The sequence below is a fragment of the Trachemys scripta genome, chromosome 3 (genome assembly GCF_013100865.1).
Source record: "Trachemys scripta elegans isolate TJP31775 chromosome 3, CAS_Tse_1.0, whole genome shotgun sequence".
Lineage (NCBI taxonomy): Eukaryota > Metazoa > Chordata > Testudines > Emydidae > Trachemys > Trachemys scripta.
In genome coordinates this window covers 200,198,039-200,220,857 of record NC_048300.1, presented here as the reverse complement: position 1 = coordinate 200,220,857, position 22,819 = coordinate 200,198,039, and the positions used below count along the sequence as shown (strand labels likewise).

General features: G+C 45.6%; 1 protein-coding gene across 7 annotated transcripts in view; it reads right to left on the bottom strand.

Annotated features, from left to right (window-relative positions):
- The window catches only part of DTNB (dystrobrevin beta), a 294,840-nt gene that overhangs the window by 125,476 nt on the left and 146,545 nt on the right, over window positions 1–22,819 (bottom strand). For all 7 annotated transcript variants that reach the window (XM_034766839.1, XM_034766840.1, XM_034766841.1 and 4 more), the window contains one exon: window positions 17,583–17,660. In XM_034766839.1, the coding sequence (XP_034622730.1) occupies window positions 17,583–17,660 (78 nt within the window). The remainder of the gene's footprint in view (window positions 1–17,582; window positions 17,661–22,819) is intronic.

Genomic DNA, 22,819 nt, shown 5'->3' with positions numbered 1-22,819 from the left:
TTGGAAAAATAATTTCATTTTAGACAGGAACAGTTTTATGGATGTTTCAATGATAATGTGTGTGCAAGTACTTTGGGGTTCAGTGAGTACTAAAAGGGTGTCATAAGGAGGAGGGAGAAAACTTGTTCACCTTAGCCTCTAAGGATAGAACAAGAAGCAATGGGCTTAAACTGCAGCAAGGGAGGTCTAGGTTGGACATTAGGAAAAAGTTCCTAACTGTCAGGGTGGTTAAACACTGGAATAAATTGCCTAGGGAGGTTGTGGAATCTCCATCTCTGGAGATATTTAAGAGTAGGTTAGATAAATGTCTATCAGGGATGGTCTAGACAGTATTTGGTCCTGCCATGAGGGCAGGGGACTGGACTCGATGACCTCTCGAGATCCCTTCCAGTCCTAGAATCTATGTATCTATGAAAATCCTAGCCCTAACTAGACCAGAACAGAGAGAGGGAGACAAATGACATCGACATCTTCACCAGCATTCAGGACTGAGCTGGAGCTATCTGTCATGTCACAAAATCTAAATTCCCGGTTGTGTAGTTTTTTCCCTTTCCCACTTTCTCTGTGTTCTTTTCTATCCCTCTCTTTTTAACTTCTGTTTAATAAAAATCTGTCTTAGTTGGCCAAGACTGTATTTTGCAACACTGCTGTAAGCCGGTGACCAAAAAGGCAGCTAAAAGCAATAACCTAAACAGTCCAACACTGTGTAGCGGGTGGTTCCCCACTCCTGCCCTGTGGGGCTAGAAACAGCCCAGGAGAGGGCTGTGGCTGGGGCAAGAAGCCTGGGCTGATTGGGGAAAGTAGGCTCAGCTGGGGCCATGCCCCAATCAGGCCCAGCTGGCCCCTAGAAGAGGCTGGGAGCCAGGGCCCAGTCAGCCTCCCTCTGCTTGTAGAGGGAGAAGGGCCTGGCAGCAGGGACCTAATCAAGACACCTAGATTGGGAGCAGGGCTGGGGAAGGGCCAGGGGAGCTGGGAGCTCTGGCCTGGAAAGCCCCAGGCTACAGGCCTGACTATAGGCCGAATAGGTACAGGGTTGCAATGGGGCAGCCCGTGGGTAGGCAGAGGCAGCAGGTCCGAACCCCTTTGCCTGTGATGAGTGGCTGATACTGCAGTCTGCCCCAATGAACGGGGGCTAGATGGAGACTGGGCAGTAGCCAAGACTGAGGCGATGTGGGGTTAGTGGGTGGGGGCTCCCCTGGGAGGGGGAGACCCAGAACTGTGGGGTACTGCCAGGGGGCAGCACCCAGTTAAAGGGGCACCGGGGTCCTGAGAGGGACACGGGGGCCAGCAGTGGCGGCGAGACACCGGCCTGAAGAGGGCGCTTTAGAGGCTGGATACTAATTCCCGAGGACAACCAGCAGGAGGCGCTGCCGGGTGAGTCTACGCCCGCAAGTTTGTCAGGTCTCAGGGTGGCTGATAAGGCCACATGCTGTGCCTGTGTTTTTCCAGGAATGAGGTTGCAAGTGAGAATCAACACCAGAGACAGAAGCTGCATTTTCTCCCTTTGCTGTTCTTTTCTCTCCCCTCTTGTGGGTGTTTGTCTTGCTTTCTCGTCTAGGAAATGGAATAGGACTTTAGCAGCAGCAGCAGTAACAGCAGCTTCAGCCCAGCTCAACTAACTTTTTCTCTTTTCTCCAAAAGAACAGTTATTGACGTCTTTAATACCACCTAAAGATTGCCAAACAAGGAGGTTTTTCCTTCTAAAAACTATCCACAGCAAAAGGGAAAGGGAACATGGGATATTGTCAAAATAAAAGCCTTACTTAATACTTTATATTTCAAATCTTTAACTGTTTTTCCCTTTTTTCTGTATCTTTAATAAAAGATTAAAAACAATTTTAATGGTGTTTGCCATGGTACTAAGCAGGTTAAGCTCTCTGTATACCAAACCTTGAACCTTCTTAAAACTGCTTAATGTTGGACAGTTTCAGGGCCCTGTTAATATCTTTGATTCTTTGGGCCCTTTATTCCATATAAATTAATACAACAGAGCTGAGGGCAGGAGACTACCAGGAAACTAGAGAAGAGATGTAGGCAAAAAGGAACCATAAAAGGATACGAAATCGGGATGAGGCGTTTGAATGTGATGAGAAAGGAAACGGGAAACCAATGAAGCATCTCAGGGGTAGGAGGGAGGCACTACTGGAGCAATAAGTGAGAAATATACTTCAACAGCAGCATACTACATAGACGTGAAGGACATCATCTGAGAATTGAAGAAGCCATTAAAGAAGATTGCAGTAGTTGAGGTGAGAGATGACTTAAATATAAACCAACGTTTTGGGAACAGGGACACAGTTGGGAGATATTATTAAAGTAAGCAGTAGCAGGATTAGGCAACTGTCTGCTCTAATGTCCTCTGCTCTCCTAGAATTCCCAGAGCAGCTGTAGCAACAAGGATGCAAGGCAGTCAGTCAGGCTCCTATACCCTCCTCTGTCTCTCACCCTACCCAGAACACCAGGTCTCAGTGGATGTTCCCACACACCCTTACCATGTAGCCCTCACTGACTACCAGCGTCAAGCTGCAGGGGTCTGCGCGTTAAACCCCACAGGAGTCCTGCAGAAGCCGAAGGACATCAGCACTGGCAGCATCGGTGGGTGTGCACATTTGTGTTTGAGAGTAAGATGAGGAGCTCGATTTTAGTCATGCTCAGCTGAAGTTGGTGGCTGGACATCCAGGAGAACTCAATGAGAAGTGCAGATGTGAGAAAAAAGCATTTTTTAAACCCACACATTTAACCTTTGATATGAGTCTTAAATTATGGATGCTTAGCAGACATTAACTGACTGGATATCCCTGATTATTCCTTCTGCTCTTGTCTTCCTGACCTTTCTTCTCCCCATTTTCCACACTCTTCCCTCTTACCCTTCCTGTTCTGCCCTCCTCATATCCCTTTCCCCAGTGTCATAACCCCCTAAAATAACAAAAACACCCCCACATTAAAAATAAACATTCATATGTATTAGTTATCAAAGTATTTAAAAGGTGGCAAAATTGTTTTTTTAAAAAGTAACAATTTAGTGTTGAACCTTGTTCGATCATGTATATGAATTATGCTTTCAAAGCCCTTCACGTGCTTATTCCCACTCTACCAACCGTCTCTCATTTGCTATCAAGAAATCAACTTTCATCTCCGATTGGCCCTAGCCTCCATTCCCCTCGTTACATTTTCAAACATGCACCTTTATGCTTTCTCTCATGCTGCCTCTTGTGCCCCTCCCTATGAACATCTGCGAAACTAACTCATTACCCTCTAAAACCCTCCGCACAACTCTCCTTTTCTGTGATGCCTAAAAAAAAAATTCACAACAGTTAGGCTGCTGGTGTGCTGAGACCACTGCCCATCATGCTGACCAATATCGTCACATTGTTTCCTCGTTCTCCCCCATCTGTATGTCTGTATCCATTTGTTTTCTTGATTTAGAGCTTAGACTGTAAGGTCTTTGGGGAAGGGACTTCCCTTTTGTTCTGTGTTTGTACCATGCCTAGCACAGTTGGGTACCTGGTCCATAACTAGGCTCCTAGGCACTACAGTAATACAAATAAATAATATGACTATTACCCTCATCCTTCCCTGCTCTTTCCTCCTATTGCTCGTCATATTTCCTCGCTGCATCTTGTCTTAAACTAGAATGATCAATTCTTCATGGCAGGAATTGTGTCTTATGCCTAGCACAATTGGGCTCTGGTTCTGACTGAGGCATTTAGGTGATATCAGAACACAAGCAACAACAATGTGGGAGGAGTGAAATATCACACTAGGATAAAAGGAAGAATGATAGAATTGTAAACAGTGATGGAGGGAGGGAAGGAAAAAAGGAGGAAGGGTGTGCACATATGTGTTTGAGTGTAAGATGAAGAGTTCAGTTTCAGACATGCTCAGCTGAAGTTGATGATTGGACATCCAGGAGGAGAACTCAGAGATGTGCGGATGTGGGGAATAAGTGGGAGAGAGGCACATTTGGGAATTATCAGTGTAGAAAAAGTAACTGAAGCCAGGAAAGCAAATGGGATTACCGAGGGTTAGAGTGCAAAAGAGGACAATATTAGTACCAGAGCTCTGAAGAGCTGAGGTAGGATGGTCTCCCAAAGGTTGATAAGAAGGCTGGATGACAGTCAGTCAAGCACAGACCTGCAAAAGCCCTGGGAGGACAGGAATCTGTATTGAAGGCAGCAGAAGGGATAAGGACAAATAAATAAAGACAGAAATGAGACCCTGGCACTGCCAATAGCAGATAATTAGTGACCTTTGTAAGAGAAATCCCGATGAAGTGCAGGGGACACAAGACAGACTGCAGAGTATCCAGGAAAGAGCTGGAAGAGAAGAAACAGAGGCAGCAGTACACACGCAAGGACCTTGAAGGTGAAAGAGAAGGGAGTTGTTTGGATGTTGTGCAGTAAGGTGACCCTATCTCCTTTTATTCTTTATGATTTATAATAAAATAATTTCATTTTAGACAGTAACAGTTTTATGGATGTTTCAATGACAATGTGTGTGCAAGTACTTTGGGGCTCAGTGGAGAAACCCACCCAAATTTCTACACTAGAAAGAGTATCATAGAATCATAGAATATCAGGGTTGGAAGGGACCTCAAGAGGTCATCTAGTCCAACCCCCTGCTCAAAGCAGGACCAATTCCCAACTAAATCATCCCAGCCAGGGCTTTGTCAAGCCGGGCCTTAAAAACCTCCAAGGAAGGAGACTCCACCACCTCCCTAGGTAACCCATTCCAGTGCTTCACCACCCTCCTGGTGAAAAAGTTTTTCCTAATATCCAACCTAAACCTCCCCCACTGCAACTTAAGACCATTGCTCCTTGTTCTGTCATCTGGTACCACTGAGAACAGTCCAGATCCATCCTCTTTGGAACACCCCTTCAGGTAGTTGAAAGCAGCTATCAAATCCCCCCTTAGTCTTCTCTTCTGCAGACTAAACAATCCCAGTTCCCTCAGCCTCTCCTCATAAGTCATGTGCTCCAGACCCCTAATCATTTTTGTTGCCCTCCGCTGGACTCTTTCCAATTTTTCCACATCCTTCTCATAGTGTGGGGCCCAAAACTGTACACAGTACTCCAGATAAGGCCTCACCAATGCCGAATAGAGGGGAATGATCACATCCCTCGATGTGCTGGCAATGTTGCTATTGATACAGCCCAAAATGCCATTAGCCTTCTTGGCAACAAGGACACACTGTTGACTCATATCCAGCTTCTCGTCCACTGTAACCTCTAGGTCCTTTTCTGCAGAACTGCTATCTAGCCACTCAGTCCCTAGTCTGTAGCAGTGCATGGGATTCTTCCGTCCTAAGTGCATGACTCCGCACTTGTCTTTGTTGAACCTCATCAGATTTCTTTTGGCCCAATCCTCTAATTTGTCTAATGTGTCCTAACGTTCCAAATCCAGACACTGAACAGCAAAGGAAGAAAATGAGTTTCAGAGCCCCAGTCTCCTCATTTGGAGCATCATGTCTCCAGCCACCACCTGGTTACAGCATGGGCTCTTAGCACAAACCTTGAACCCATATTATTGTAACTGCCAAAGTGTCAAACAAAGAAAGAGGTATTCTCTCAGACAAATAGGACCCAAAATTGTTTAAGGCTTTATAGATCAGAAAACACACTTTGAAATTTGCCAAGAAATCACCCTGCAGCTAGTGCAGATGATGGTAACTAAATCAGTAAATGAAACATCACTTAATAAAACAGGTTGCTCATTCGGTGCTAGCAGCAATTTCCAAATCATATAATAAGATCAGATATAATTTCCTTTGGCTTTTTCTTCCAGCCTATAAACACTCACTCAATGTTATCTGGATTGAGTTTCAGCAGCTGGCCATGCCCCAATCTCTACTAGAGACAGGGTATGTCATTCTGACTAGATTTAAAGCTGGGTGACATAAGAATAGTGAAAACACAGCAACCCACACCTCCTCACTAGCTCCCATCAATTTTATATATATGTTGACAAGGAGTCAACAAATAGAATTCTGCAGAAAGTCACATAAGAGTGTCTTTGGAAGAGATGACAAACTGCCTAATACTACTTTCTTTCTGAAAGAAGGGACTGGAGTCACTCAAAAGTGGCCGCTAACTCCTGCCAGAGTCTTCAGGCATGTCAACACTACTACTACATCAAAGGCAGATGTAAAGTAATAAGCATAGACTCCCAATCCTCATCCAACATTAGAAAAACCAATCAATACCAACAGTACCTGCTGACACACTATACCAAGGTCTAAAACAAAACAGATTGTGCACAGTGACAAGAAGATGCTAGATATGTCTACAGCTTCCTACAACCATCTCAGTAAACTTCACCAAATGTGAGAGGTTCAGGCTGTGGCAAAAGTTGGACAGATTATCTATGTCAAGAGATTGTTAGGCCCTTTTTCAAGAGACTAACCCCACTGTAAGAGGGTAAGTGCAGCATGGACAAAATGTTATTGTTATTACCATTTTTAAATTCTTGTCCTCCTTCATTGCTGATAAATTATATAAGACCATTACTTGACCACACTTTGGTTCATTAGATCATGTTTTCTAGAACTTTAATAATGTTTGTTGCTCTTCTCTGGACCTTCTCCAATTTCTCCACATCTTTCCCAAAATGTGGCGCCCAGAACTGCACACAATACTCCAGTTGAGGCCTAATCAACATGGAGTAGAGCGGAAGAATTATTTTTTGTGTCTTGCGTACAACACTAATACTCATGTCTTGCTAATATGTTCCAGAATGATGTTTGCTTCTTTTTTTTTTTTTTTTGTAACCATGTTACACTGTTTGACTCATATATAGCTTGTGATCCATTATGCGTCTGATTATTCCTTCCTAAGTGGGGCACTTTGCATTTGTTCTTATTGAATTTGACCCTATTTACTTCAGATCATTTCTCCAGTTTGTCCAGATCATTTTGAATTTTAAACTTATCCTCCAACGCCTTGCAAACCCTCCCAGCTTGGTATTGTCCGCAAACTTTACAAGTGTACTCTCTATACCATTTTCTAAATCACTGATGAAGATACTGAACAGAACTGGACCCAGAATTGATCCCTGCGGGACCCTGCTCGATATGCCCTTCCAACTTGACTGTGAACCACTGATAACTACTCTCTGGGAATGGTTTTCCAATAAGTTATGCACCCACCTTATAGTAGCTCCAGCTAAGCTGTATTTCCCTAGTTTGTTTATGAGAAGGTCATACAAGACAGTATCAAAAACCTTACTAAAATCAAGATATACCACATCTACTGCTTCCCCCATCCACAAGGTTTGTTATTCTATCTAAGAAAGCTATTAGGTTGGTTTGACACAATTTTTTCTTGACAAATCCATGCTCACTGTTACTTATCACCTTATTATCTTCTAGGTGTTTGCAAATTGGTTGCTTAATTATTTGCTCCATTATCTGTCTGCGTATCAAAGTTAAGTTGACTGGTCTGCAATTCCCCGGGTTGTCCTTATTCCCCTGTTTATAGATGGGCACTAGATTTGCCCTTTTCCAGTCCTCTGGATTCTCTCCCGTCTTCCATGACTTTTTGAAGATAAGTTGAAGTATTTTTCCACTGGGAACAGATTCTACCACCGCTCATACTGGATCTGAGTGATCTTGTCAACAAAGTAACTTGAAACCCAGTTAAGTGAGAAAACTCCACTGACTACAGTTTGGCCACTCTTGCTCTAAGGACTGTCTACCTGAGTTTGTCTGTAATGCACAGGCTCAGGGACAAGTCTACTCTCGCAAAGCCTTTGCTCAGCAAAAAGCATCCGTACTGAAGTCAAATAACCTATTATAGAGTATTTGTGAAAACTACAAGAGTCAATTATTTAGATAAATAACTATTGATGTAATTTCAATATAGGTAGTTCAGAGGTACAACAGCAACACACTTATTTTCTCCTGGAATTTAGAAGAGAACTACTCGGGAGGGTGTATTGTTTTGTCTGAGTGACTGCTGCTGGAAATTAGGTTACAGCAGTGACCTGAGGGATTTTCCTTGCCTCTTTCGTATACCTCGTCAATAAAATATATGAAGATCCTTTTAAGTTTAGTTTCTCATTCCCTGCAGGGAATATTAATTGATATATAGCTTTGGACAAGTAGGAGACTGTGATTCACTGGAGACTCTCATGTACTGGCAAAACATACTTCAACAAGAACAAAAGAAACAAATACATGATCAACTGATTTTCTGAGCATGTCTGTATATGCACATGCATACATTAACTTACAAATATAAAGCTAGTGAACGCAAATCCCAACTTAGCTCAAATTTGAACGATCTTTAGACTCAGGGTTTGTCTTTACAGGGAGCTTAGTCTGGTCTGAAAATATCTCCATATACATGATCAATTCCTTAGAGTGCACTAACTCCACATTTATCATGGGCTCTGGAGTTCTCTTTCAAAGTGTACTAAATCTGATGCAAATTGAGTTGGTGTTGGCTGTTGTTTGAGTACATGAAGTGCTGCCATGCACTATTTTTGCAGTCCTCTAACTACTATCCCACAAACAGGGACATCACTTGAAGAAGGGAAAGTTACTCACCTTATGCAGTAACTGAGGTTCTTTGAGATGTGTCTCCCTGTGGGTGCTCCACTACCCAGCCTCCTCCCCTCTACTTCGGAGTTCTCACAAGGTTCTCTGTGGTAGAGAAGGAACGGAGGGTGGGGTTGGCTGCATAGCGCTAGTTAACCACCACTGACAGCGTGAGATGGGGAGAGCGCACGTGGGGCTCAACCGGACACTGCTGTTGAAGTTCTTCAACTAGAGACGCAGGGGCACACAACTGCCTGAAGTGGAGCACCCAGAGGGACATCACTTGAAGAAGAACTGTCTGTTTACCTGTGTGACCTCCACTACTCTGGGGTCAGGTTGACCAGATGACCCTTCTCCTGTTTAAAGCGTGGCACAGTGCCATTTACACCTAGATTCCAGTAGATCAGCATTATGGTAATATACTCCAGCAGCCTTTAGAACATCTGGGAAAAAGGGGCGACTACACCGGGTCATACTGACAGGTGAACTGTCAGACTGGATAGAGGTTATTAGTGGAGTTCCTCAGGGGCTGGTTTGGGGACCAATCTGATTGAACATTTTCATTACTGACCTTGGCACAAAAAGTAAGAGTGCGCTAATAAAATTTGTGGATGACACAAAGTTGGGAGGTATTGCCAATATGGAGGAGGGCCGGAATATCATACAAGAAGATCTGGATGATCTTGTAAACTGGAATAATAGAAATGGGATGTAATTTAATAGTGCAAAGTCATGCATTTAGGGACTAACAACAAGAATTTTTGCTATAAGCTGGGGCCTTATCAGTTGGAAGCAACAGAGGAGGAGAAAGACCTGGGTTCATTGGTTGATCACAGGATGACTAGGAGCTGCCAATGTGATGTGGCTATGAAAAAAGCTACTGCAGTCCTAGGATGCATCAGGTGAGGTATTTCCAGTAGAGACTGGGAAGTATTAGCACCATTATACAAGGCACTGGTGAGACCTCATGTAGAATACTGTGCGCAACTCTGATCTCCCATGTTTAAGAAAGATGAATTCAAACTGGAACAGGTGCAGAGAATGGCTATTGGGATGATCTGAGGAATGGAAAACCTACCGGTACCTTATGAGAGGAGACTCAAAGAGCTTGGCTTGTTTAACCTAACCAAAAGAAGACTGCGGGGAGATATGACTGCATTCAAAATACATCAGAGGGATAAATGCCTGGGAGGGAGAGGAGTTATTTAAGTTGTTGGCAGATGTGAGCCCTTCCCAGTCTTCAGCCCCCACCTCCCTCCCTCAGCCCACACTGTTCCCCTTCATTGGTTCACCATCTGCCGTTCACATTTTAGAAATGGCAGCTGGACCTGCTGGGCAATCAGCTTCTGTCTCATACTAAAGTCCTGATTATCGACTGTTTACAAGCCTATGCCATGGAAGGCACATACCCCATCTACCTATTTTCCTTTTCCTACCACTCATCTGTCCTGCTCGGCGAACATCCACCCTCCTGCCCCAAAACAACAGCCAGAAACAGGGCACAGCCACAACCTCATGAGACATAAGAGCCTCTACCCCAACCTGCCTCCCGCAGCATATTCAAATAATGAAAATATTCAGTTGTGTGAAATTCAACAGTTTATTGAGATAGTAGTTAGAAGAGAAAAAAATTTGGTTAGTATTCTCCATTTCCATGAGGTAGATATGGGTATTGCATGCTGCAAAGGTACTAAAACTACAGCTTGTTGCTGAGGTATATATGCCTCATAACAGGCATTTGTACAAGAAAATATGCTTACCCTAGGGATAGCATAGCTGTACAACTCTTAATGGCTTCTGATAGGTTTACACAGAAAAAGACTAAGTTAAGGCTTTGAACAATCAGTGCAGAACCGCATCTATTTTTCTCTGCAATTTCAACATGTCTGCAGGGGAGATAAAGCAGAATCTTAAGACTGAGAAATTGCTTGATTTTGATCCAAATATTATGTGGGATAGCTGTGCAGTCGTTTGCTCCCCGAGATAGCTTACAATTCCCATGAAGTGCTTCTGGCGGGAAGAGAGGGACCATCTTGGTGAGTAACTTCACACCTTGTCTCTCTGGGCTGCCCTTTGCCTTTCTGATTAAGGCCATTCTCTGCCTCCTAGTCACCCACCTCAGTGTAACGTTATCAACACAGAGGGGATTATGATCCAGTTTGCCTCCAGATTCCGTCCATTGACCCTTCCGACACCATATAAGCATCTCCAAGGCACAGTTTAAACTGCAAAGCCAAACTGGGACCATAATCCCCAAAACCTCACAGCCTTCAAGGCACATCTACAAACCCCAAAGTCCCAAGCTAGACCCCCTGAATACACTCCTTACCACCTCTCAGGTGCTCCCAAGTCTGGGAAGAATCTCAGGGAGCGGAAACAAGAAATACACGTTAAAATGCTACCACAGCCTCTCTGGAATATCATAGAATCATAGAATATTAGGGTTGGAAAAGACCTCAGAGGTCATCTAGTCCAATACCCGGCTCAAAGCAGGACCAACACCAACTAAATCATCCCAACCAAGGCCTTGTCAAGCCAGGCCTTAAAAACCTCTAAGGATGGAGATTCCACCACCTCCGCAGGTAACCCATTCCAGTGCTTCACCACCCTCCTAGTGAAATAGTGTTTCCTAATATCCAACCTAGAGCTCCCCCACTGCAACTTGAAACCGTTACTCCTTGTTCTGTCATCTGCCACCACTGAGAACAGCCGAGCTCCATCCTTTTTGGAACCCCCCTTCAGGTAGTTGAAGGCTGCTATCAAATCCCCCCTCACTCTTCTCTTCTGCAGACTAAATAACCCCAGTTCCCTCAGCCTCTCCTCGTAAGTCATGTGTCCCAGACCCCTAATCATTTTCGTTGCCCTCCGCTGGACTCTCTCCAATTTGTCCACATCCCTTTTGTCATGGGGGGACCAAAACTGGATGCTGTACTCCAGGTGTGGCCTCACCAGTGTCGAATAGAGGGGAATAATCACGTCCCTTGATCTGCTGGCAATGTTCATTGTAATCCCCAGGTCCTTTTCTGCAGAACTGCTGCTTAGCCAGTCGGTCCCCAGCCTGTAGCAGTGCATGGGATTCTTTCTTCCTAAGTGCATGACTCTGCACTTTCCTTGTTGGACCTCATCAGATTTATTTTGGCCCAATCCTCCAATTTGTCTAGGTCACTCTGGACCCTATTCCTACCCTCCAGTGTATCTACCTCTCCCCCCAGCTTAGTGTTATCTGCGAACTTGCTGAGGGTGCAATTAATCCCATCATCCAGATCATTAATAAAGATGTTGAACAAAACCGGCCCCAGGACCGACCCCTGGGGCACTCTGCTTGATATTGGCTGCCAACTAGACATCGAGCCATTGATCACTACCCATTGAACCCGACAATCTAGCCAGCTTTCTATCCACTGTGATAGACCCAGGCCAGTTGGGTACAGCAAAGTAGTAGAAGGCAAATTTACTGGCCACTGGATAAGCAGTTTTCTGTTCCCTGACTGACAGAGCAGGGGCTGCTCCAGGCTAGGGCAGACACATGACTCCAGTTAGCCTGCAAAGAGTTAGGTGAGGCCGTCAAGCTAATGTGAACACCTGACTCTAATTAAGGCCCCTCTGATACTATAAAAGGGCTCACTCCAATCAGACCGAGGAGAGTCAGGGAGCCAGAGGAGAGGAAGTGTGGCTGAAGGGCTAGGTAATGAAGACACCCTCAAGCCACTGGAAAGGGAGCCCTAAGATAAGGGTGAAGAAGGCGTTGAGAGAGAGAAGGGGGGAAGCTGTGGGGAAGTGGCCCAGGGAAATGTAGCAGCTCTGGCGGTGAAAGGTCGACTGCCAACAGCTGCTGCCATTATGGTCCCTGGGCCGGAACCCGGAGTAGAGGGAGGGTCCGGGTTCCCCCCAACCCGCCACTACAGAAACACCTCCTGGGAGGGGAAGACAGGCCCCTGTCAGGAAAGGAGGCTAAACTGTTCTGGAACAAACCCTAGGGACAACAGAGACTGTGGGAATTTCTCTCACCAACCTCCTTCCTGGCTTATGATGAAAAGGGCTCAGCAGACTGTAACCCTGGCCCTAGAGGGAGAAGGGCTATGTGGAGGGTCACAGTGAGCCACTGAGGATAGCATAAACTACCTGGAAGCGTGGAATCCACAGGGACAGGGTTAGAGCTCTGCCACACCACCTTATAGTCTATTCATGCAATCCGTACTTTTTTAACTTGCTGGCAAGAATACTGTGGAAGACCATATCAAAAGCTTTGCTAAAATCAAGATATATCACGTCCACCGCTTTCCCCATATCCACAGAGCCAGTTATCTCCTCATAGAAGGCAAGCAGGTTGGTCAGACATGACTTGCCCTTGGTGAATCCATGTTGACTGTTCCTGATCACCTTCCTCTCCTCCAAGTGCTTCAAAATGGATTTCTTGAGGACCTGCTCCATGGTTTTGCCAGGGACTGAAGTGAGGCTGACCGGTCTGTAGTTCCCCGGGTTCTCTTTCTGCTCTTTTTTAAATATGGGCACTATATTTGTCTTTTTCCAATCATCCGGGACCTCCCCTGATCGCCATGAATTTTCAAAGATCATGGCCAATGGCTGTGCAATCACATCAGCCAACTCCCTCAGCCCCCTCGGGTGCATTAGATCTGAACCCATGGACTTGTGCATGTCCAGCTTTTCTAAATAGTCCTGAACCACTTCTTTCACCACTGAAGGCTACTCACCTCATGTGCTTCATATGAACAATAACTCCTTGTTTTTTCTTCCCTACTCCTGCAGCCACAGTGCCTGCCGTGGCCAGACCCTCAAAGACAAGGCCTTTATCAAGGTCTGAGCAGCTTGCTAAGCTGAGGGGAAAGAACTGGAAAACAATAGCAAGCTGGAGATTGGCTCTGAGAAATACCAGAGAAAGTGTTGCAGTGGCCAGAGACAGCGTGGCCATGGCAAAAGTCACTGTAGAGAAAGACAGGGAGATGCAGTGGCAACTCCTGGAAGCAACATAGACTCAGAATGCTCTGTTGCAGCACACAGACATTCCAGTGCCCTCAGCCAGGACCCAGCCATGTTCTGCAACCCCTGGACAATACAGAGTACTGGGAACACCAGCATATGTTCCCCCAATGAAACCTTGCAGCTGTGCTACCAGATACCATTCCTCTCCCCAGCTGAAGCTCAGGGCAGCAAGAACAATCGCCCCTGAGAGCCCAGCTCTTTCGTGCCATGAAACACATCTGGATCTTTGAGCCTCGACACCAGAAGGCAGAAGAACAAGAAGAGACAGAGGCAAGATGTATATTCACCTGTGAATTGGAGCCTGCTGTTGTTGTGTGCTGCCTTCCCCTGCACGGTGCCACTTCAAAGCTGTGTTTCATTGTTATTTTAATAAAAAAATTATTTTGGGTTGTTACATAACAAATTGTTTTTAATAATAAAAACCTTTAAAATTCATCCAAAAGGACTTGGCAATGCATGTGTGACAAAGTGGGAATTTTCTGTGATTCCTATGTGAGCCTTAGTTTCCCTCTGTACTTTGCATTGCTACCGAGTGGGTGGAAAAGGTTAAAAAGCTGCTCTTGGGGCAGAGCGGGAAACATAAGGTATTGTCTTACATTACTGATGGCGATGGAATGAATGCGTCATTAAGCAAGCACTGACTGAAACTGACCCATATTGATGGAGGGTCCTCAAAGACAATGGGAGACGTAAGGACTGAACAACTGACACTTATACATGGGAAACTCCAGCAGGCAGGACGCGTGAACTCAGCATGAAAGGTGTCATGTGGCTGGGATAAGAGGCTTTTGGGAGAGAGACAGCAGCTCTCACTTGGGATTGCCAAAGAGAGAGGGAGAGAGAGCCAAAAATGGATTCCACGGTAGCGTAGCTGTGAGAAGAGTTTGCTTGGCCAGAATGGACTACATCTTAACATTTATTTCTCTGCCACTTCCCGGAGCTGTGTTCCAGCTGGCTGATAAATCCTGCTCTGTTTTGAAAAGGCTGCCTGGTAACACTGAATATCCTTGCGGAGGTGCATTGATCCCTGGACGCCCGGGCAGAGCTCACTGTACAAAGCAGGAGTCCCGGAGCCCAGAAGCTCAGTCTCAGAGGCATTGAGGCTATGTCCTACCCTAAAGGAAGAGTTGGGCCCCTTGGGGCTCTGGCATACTGAAGTGGTTCCTCCAAGGGACTGTTTAAAAGCTGGGGCATGCTGGGGATCAGTGACAGCATGGTACACAGAAAAAAAACGGAAATTTTGCATGTCATAGGTTTTTCTAAAAGTATAAAAGCACAGACATGATAAAATAAGGAGTGCCATAATGTGCCACTTCTACCACCCACAAAAGACACTCCAATGCTCACAATCTTTTCTTTCTTTCTTTTTCCTAGAACTGGAACAGACCCTGAAAGGTCATCCAGTCCAGCCCCCTGCCTTCACTAGCAGGACCAAGTACTGATTTTGCCCCAGATCCCTAAATGGCCCCCTCAAGGATTGAACTCACAACCCTGGGTTTAGCAGGCCAATGCTCAAACCACTAAGCTATCCCTCCCCACTACTCCCTGGGATAATAGCTGGATGTACAGCTGCACACTGTCAGGCCTGAGACTGAAAGTAAGAGCAATAAGCATCCCTGATAGTATTGCCATGCCTGTTTCCATTTTCAACTGGCTGCTTAAACCGCTGAGCAAGTCTCCGCCACTCATTCTCCTTTACTCTCACAGCTATTTTGCAAAATACAACATGTAGCTATAATCCTAGGCAAGTTAGCCCATAAAGAGAGCCACCTTCTTTCACTCCATGCATCTGATGAAGTGGGCTTTAGCCCACGAAAGCTTATGCCCAAATAAATCTGTTAGAGTCTAAGGTGCCACGAGGACTCCTTGTTGTTTTTGCTGATACTGACCAACATGGCTACCATTCTGAAACCGTCTTTTCAGATCGCCAAATACATACTCCACTGTCATACTGAGGCACTAGTTAAACAGTTCCTTCCTCCTGTGCAAGTGGTCTGTGAATTGCTTCATTAGCCAGGGAAGCAGAGGATAAACCGGGTCTCCCAGGATAACCAGAGGATTCTCCACACCATTAATGTTCATAGTGGTCCTGGGGGAAAAGTCTCCTTTATTCTTTAAGGTAAACAGAGCATCACTCTCAAAGATCCTAGCATTGTGGACCTTTCTACACCACCCTGCATTTATGTTTGTGAACATGTCATGGTGGTCAACCAGGCCTCGGAGTAACCATGTAGAAATACTCCTTTCTGTTTATAAACTCTGAGCCCTGGTGTGGGGGGCAAAAAATAGGGACCTGGGTCCCATCAATTACCCCAACCCAGTTTGGGAACCCCATGCATGCAATGCCATCAAAAAATCTCCTGAGCATCACCAAGCTTTAAAAACCAATACAATCGTACCTTACGCATGACATCACATACCTGCCTCACAATGGACCCACCAGTGATCTCCCAATGCCAAATTGGCTGGCTATAGACTGGTAACATTTGGGGGTGGTTGGCTTCCAGATGGCAATGGTGACACGCTTCTCAATGGGTGTGGGGCACTGCCTGCTGGTCCGGGGCTGCTGCGGCTCCAGGGCTAGTTCAGCACTGATCTCAGGATGTCTTCACCATTGTGATGGGGTTCACTCACAACTGTGGCGCCTCCTGCTGGCTGTCCTGGGGATTAGCTCTGTTCACCAGTGCACCCTCTTCTGGTGCTGTCCAGCCACCATCACTTCTGCTCCAGGACCCACGTCACTCGAAGGACTGCAGCGTCCTCTTCAGGACACAGCCCTCCGGCTGTACCGCACTCTGCTCCCCCACTTCCAGGGGACAGTATCACAGTCTGCTGTCCAGCCACTTCCCTCAGTGGCTACTGCAGCCAATTGGCCACTTCTTCAGTGGCAAGGCGGGGGGTGGGAGGGGAGAAACCCGGGCTCACGTACTACTCCAGGTCCCGGCCCAGGGATTCTGTAGATGGCTGCCACTTGCTGCATCCCCTCCGACTCCTCAGTAGATTTCCCTGGGCCATTTCCCTGTGGCCTCAGCACCCTATTTGCCCTTGCTTCAGGGTCTCGGCCTGTAGATCCCTGCAGCCCGCCAGGGGCTGTCTTTAGTTCCCCCAGTCTCTGCCTGTAGCACTGCTCTGTCCAGGGTGCTTGCTGCCTTCAGCCTGCAAGGCAGCCAGTCCTCCTCCCCTTGTAAAAGGCTCCAGGGAGTGACTGAAGAGCCTCTGCTCTGCAGTCCTTCGTGTATGGGCCAACCTGGCCTTAATTGGCTGCTCCTCGCTCCTTTTGTGCAGTCTCCCTTGGGCTCTAATAACCCTTTATAGGCCAGTGTAGGGCAGATGCCCCATCACAACCATCCCGAAATTCTGTCACCAAATTCTGCTGAACATTCCGGGTCTGCAGAACTATCTTCTCTCATCAACTGATGCTGATTTCCCAAGCCCCAAAACAGTGCTGTGAAGCTGCTCCAAGAAGAGCTTGTGAAATAGCAGTTGCTCGGTGTCCTCCTCGTCTTCCTTGTCCTCCTCCTCTGCTGCTGCTGAAGGAGCCGCTGGTACAGCCACATCATCTGCTCCGTAGTGCATAGTTGTCCTGTGTGCACACTATTAGTACAGCTCACATATTGCACACTAACCACTGTGCGTCACACGCAATATGAACTAACCACCCCATGTAGATCAGGTCTCAGGAATCTCAAAAGCAACTACGCAATTGGTTTCTACTTTGTGTGAAGAACAGGCATTAACAAAGCCAATAAAACAGCAAGACGGTCTTTCTGAACGGCTTTGGAGGAAATACCCTCTATAAAACTTTAGCACCAGCGAGTTCAGTCATATTTCTGTAGTAAAAATTATTCAGTACAAGACAATAGCTCTTTAAAAAGAGATCAACAAGCAGCAGCGGCAATCAAGCCCTTTTTTATGAACCTCAGACACACTCGGAGCAGCTGCAGTAGCGTTTGAAACAAGTCAGAACACGGACAGTGACGCAAAATTCAGTCTATTTATACCGCTTGCAAAGATGTAAACAGTAAATTTAGTGAGGTATAGCTACCTTTTTGTTGGAGTGGGTGCTCCGGAGGACATATGGGTAACCATGGTGTCGTTCATGTTTGTCAGAGGTCGAGGAGGACTAAAATAGAAATAACGTATTCCATGTTAATGATTAAAAAAGAGCAGTAAATACAGATAAAGGTGAAAACAAAACTATTATTCTGTATAAGAACATTAGGTCAAAGGTACAACTAATTCAAATGGCTAAGTAACAGCAGTCTCTACACAGGTAGGGGTGTTGTGTTCAGATTGCCTTAAAGAATTCATGAGTCAGGTTAAAATGAGGGTAAAAACGGTTATTTATATGCACGGTAACTGTTGTTCTTCAATATGTTGTGCACATATACATTCCACAGCAGGTGTTTGTGCGCCCAATGCACTTGAGTTGGATTTCTGCCTGCAGTACAACTAGGAGACACGTGTTCCTGCTCTTCTCATGCTCTCAGGCCAGGGCATAAAAGAGGCGTGGTCACCACTTCCCTCATTGTTCCTTCGCACTGCCATATGTAATGTTCAATGTAGCAGGGAAGTTGGGAGGGTCGTGGAATGTATGTATGTGCAATGTAAAATGTATGTTGAAGAACCACAGTTACTATATGCATAAGTAACTTTTTTTTAAAGCTCTGAGTGATTGTGCACATATACATTACACAGCAGGTGACTCATCAGCAGTTCCCTTGTAGGTGGAGGGACTTTGAATCATCTGAACAGAGACTATAGCACCAACTTGCCAAAGCTGCATCATTTCGAGAGGCCTGACTGATGGTCTAGTAAGCAGAACAAGGATGTACAAGCGACCATGTCACTTCCTTGCAGATATCAGCTACTGGAGCATTGCTCCACAAACATGAAGTATTTCTTTAGCTTTAGAAGAATGGGGCTTTGGGGGGGAAAAACACTGGCAAATGAAGAGTTTGCTTCAGGCAATGGTTATGCTTTAGGCATAAACTTAGGGTGTGGTCTAAGGGAAACCTTTGCCTTTATGGAAAACCACAAAAGGAGCACAAGCCAGAAGGACATGAAGTTCTGAAACCATCCTAGTAGAAGCAATCGCCACCAGAAAAGCCATCTTCATAGACAATAACAATAGTGACTAGACCTTTCAAGAATTGGAAACAAGAGGGTGAGAGAAAATGGAAAACCCATCACTGGTGAATGTAGCACAGAAATGGAAGCCAGGTGAACTCTCACGGAACTAATCAAAAGGCCTGATGATTTCAGGGGAAACAAATAGTCCAGCACATCTGCAACTGCCGTGAGATGGGGCGATATATGTTGAGATTGCACCCAGATCAAAAATCTCTTCCATTTTGTGGAGTATGTTGCTCTTTGTCTAGTGAATTATTTTCTGCTATTCACCAACATGTCTGAACCCCTCAGGAGCACAATTTCTCATGGGAATTCAACCAGAAATTATCTATGCTGTAAGATGGAGACATTGGAGGTTGGGATGGAGAATCTTGCCTTGGTTTTTAGACAGAAGATACTCCATCAGTGGTAAAGTTATCGGTGACCAGACAGAAAGCTGATATAGGTCCATGAACCAATATTTTCCTGGCCATACTGATGCAATAAGGATTAATATTTGTTTGTCTCTTTTCGGCTTCCTGAGTACCTTCAGAATAAGAGGAACTCAACCAGACATAGGAGATGAATGGACCATGGAAGAAGAAAGGCAGCTGTGATGGAACCCAGACAGTGGCCTGTCCTGGAGCAAAATATTATGCACTTGTTATTCAGGTTGGTTGCAAACAAGCCTATTGCTTGGTACCCCCTGTGGTGGAAGATCTGAAGCAGAACATCCTTCCTGACTGACCACTCATGAAAAGCCTTCAGGGAAACACTGAGATAAATGCATAAATTCCATAAAAGAATAGCTTCTTGGTACAGTTGAAGCTATTTTGCACCTCTCTGCTTGTTCAGATAGAACAAGATAGTGGTGTTCTATGTAAGAACTTGTACCACCTGGTTCCTGATGCTGGACAAACATTTTGCAGACCCGAAGAATAGTTTGGAGCTCTAATACGTTTATGTGGAGGTGAAACTTCCTGAGGTGACCAAAGAGGTTTTGTCTGTAGTTGGCTGAGATGGACTCCCCAAACTTTAATAGACAACTTTCCAGAATCATAGCTGGTTCTGGGGACAAAAATGGCACTTCTTTGTGCACATTGTTCGGGGTTCTAGCACCAGTTGAGAGACTGAAACACTCATGCAGGTACACAAAGCTGCATGCCCAAGGGGTGTCTAAAAGGATGATATACCAAATGGAGCCACACCTGTAGATAGCGAAGGTGAAATCTGGCATGCAGTTATGTACGTGCATGAGGCTACGTGGCCTGGAGCTGAAAGCAGGCATGCACTGATGTCAATGAGTTGGATTTGAGACTTCTGAAGGTTTAAATATATGTTGTGTTGGTATGTGGTGTCAAAGTCAATTTTTTTTATTATAATGCTGCTGTTAGGCAACTTCTTTCATAATAAAAGATGTAACTCAGTATTCTCAATCTGCTCTCAGCTTCATTAAGAGGCATCTCCATAGGTTCTTTCCAGTTCTATAAATACCACTGTCCTCAATTTTCCACCTAAAATCCCACTCACAGTGATAATGGTATAGGGGGAAAAAAAAGTCTAAATATGAACATCTGACTAAAAGATTTCTGCTTGCAGAATTCTGTCTTTACTACACACACTAAAGCCTTCCTAGTCCAGCTCTTTTCTTGGGGCCATTTAGACATTTTACTGAACATATTCTAATAAACTTGAAGATCCTTAAAATGGCACTCCATTTCCTTATGTAACCAAGATAGAAAAGCCATTTGTTCATGAAATCAGGAGTGTGCTGTAATCACGCACACAGTACTAACAGAAGTAATAAAAAGGCTGTCTTCAGAAGGATGCTCTAATACTGAAGCAGAAGCAGTCTGATGGAGTAAAAGAAAATGGCACCATTACTGTTAGTCCAGGGCAATCCCATTATTCTAAAACTTCTGATTAAAAGAAACTTACTTGAGTTCCCCCAACAAAGGAGACAATTGTGGGCATCTGCTATAGAGCAGAAGGAAAAGAGAACAAGAAAGAAAAAAATTCCTGGATCAAGTATCAAGGCCATCTAAGCTGAAGAATTCTATTCTCACAGGGAATTTTAACTATCCATGTATCTATTGGGTAACTTAAAGGACTTACCGGTATTCCGGAGTCCTTAGGAGGGGACGTGGCCTCTACCGGAAGAGGCGGGGCCTTTAAATCCCCAGGCACTTAAATCAGGATTTAAAGGGCCCAGGGCTGGGGCTGTGGTAGCAGCAGCTGGGAGCCCCGGGCCCTTTAAATCATCCCCAGAGCTACCAGCTGCAGAGGCTGGGAGCCCCGGGGGTGATTTAAAGGGCCTGGGGCTCCAGCTGCTGCTACCGCAGCGGAGCCCCGGGCCCTTTAAATCACCATCGGAGGGGGCCCCAGCTTCTGGCAGAGCTTTAAAGGGCCCGCCGCTACCCCGGGGCTCCAGCAGTGGGGCTCGGGTGGCAATTTAAAGGGCCCCAGAGGGTAGCGGCAGTGGGAGCCCCGAGCCCTTTAAATCACCACCTGAGAGGGTAGCAGTGCTCCGGCGGCAAGTTAAAGGGCCTGGGGTGGTAGCGGCGGCCGAGCCCTTGGCCCTTTAAATCGCTGCCTGAGCCCCGCTGCTGCTACCCCAGGGCTCCGGCAGGCTCCGGGGACAATTTAAAGGGCCTGGGGCGGCAGCAGCTATCGGAGCCCCGGACCCTTCAAATCGTCCCTGGAGCCCTGCTGCCGGAGCCCTGGGGAGACGGCAGTGGGGCTCCGACAGCTATTTTAAGGGCCAGGGCGGTAGCGGCTGCCACAGCTCCGGATCCTTTAACTTGCCGCCGGAGCCCCGCCACAGCTACCCCAGGGCTCTGGGGATGATTTAAAGGGCCCTGGGTGGTAGCTGTGGCAGGCGCCCTGGGCCCTTTAAATTGCCGCCCAAGCCCCTCCGCCACTTCCCCAGGGCTCTGGCAGCAATTTAAAGGGCCTGGGACTCAAGCCGCTGCTGGGAGCCCCAGGCCCTTTAAATTTCTGCCTGGAGAAGCTGATCTGCCCCAGTACGGCGCATCGGCTCTTGCCGGTACGCCATACCGGGGCGTACCGGCTTACTTTCACCTCTGGGTAACACACATATCCAACAAGTATATTCAAAAAGGTTTCTAACTTCTAGAACTAGAAGTCACTTAATGATTCAGAAAGTACAGAGTCAAACCGGAGAAGCAGCCACCTTGAATTTCCTTCCAACTTATCACAAGAAAATAATTTAGGAAATGAACTTGTAAGCTCTTCAGAGCACGGACCAGGCCCTTCTATGTATTTGTGCACCACCTAGCACTGCGAGGTCATAAGAATTATTTCCATTCTAAACAGATTTGCAGAGACAGGGATAAACATTTCACAGAATGAAGCAGTACATAGGTATGATATTTCAAGAAAGCCAATTTTTAGCAATGTATCCATTTACAGCACTTTCCTCATCAATGGTCTCTATCACCAAGTTCAGGAAACAGTTTCCCCACGGTTGTTGATATATTTTTGACTGCATATTTTATGCACTAAAAATACATTAGGCTATTTTGTCAAAGGGATCTTTATTTTTCATGAATGTTGTAGTACGAAGTATGATTGCTGAATGCCCTAAATAAACTGTTTAGGGAACATTACAAAATTCAGTGTTTTCTAATCCTAATATTTATTTTATCTGTTCTTTTCATTTTGGTATGTATATTTATAATTTATCATCTTCATCTCTTCTGTCATCTGCTCATTTGTTTTTAAGGCTTCTCTCACTGTGGCAGCTAAACATACATCATACCAGCGTATGGGCACCTTACACCATTAAGCAAAGAAATAACCTCTTCAAAATAAGACTTGATTAAACCTTTGCTTCCTGCTAAAAAATGCTGAAATAGTAAGAGTCAATCAAAGGTAAGAATGACAAGCAGGAACCATATGGAATCTGCATGTGAAAACTCCTGGGGAAGAAAAGTTCTCTTTACAATCCTTTGGCCATCTCTGAGAGAGGGAAAAATGAACCCCACTGAAGGTCCTTCCCATTCGCCCTCACCAATTTCTCAAAACAAGTCAACACAATCTCACAGGTGATTAATTGCTATAATAATTAATTAATTAATAATTAATTAATAAAAATTAACAAGGATCCCTTTTTTTCGTCTTTGTCTACTGCCAAGAAGAGAGAGTCAG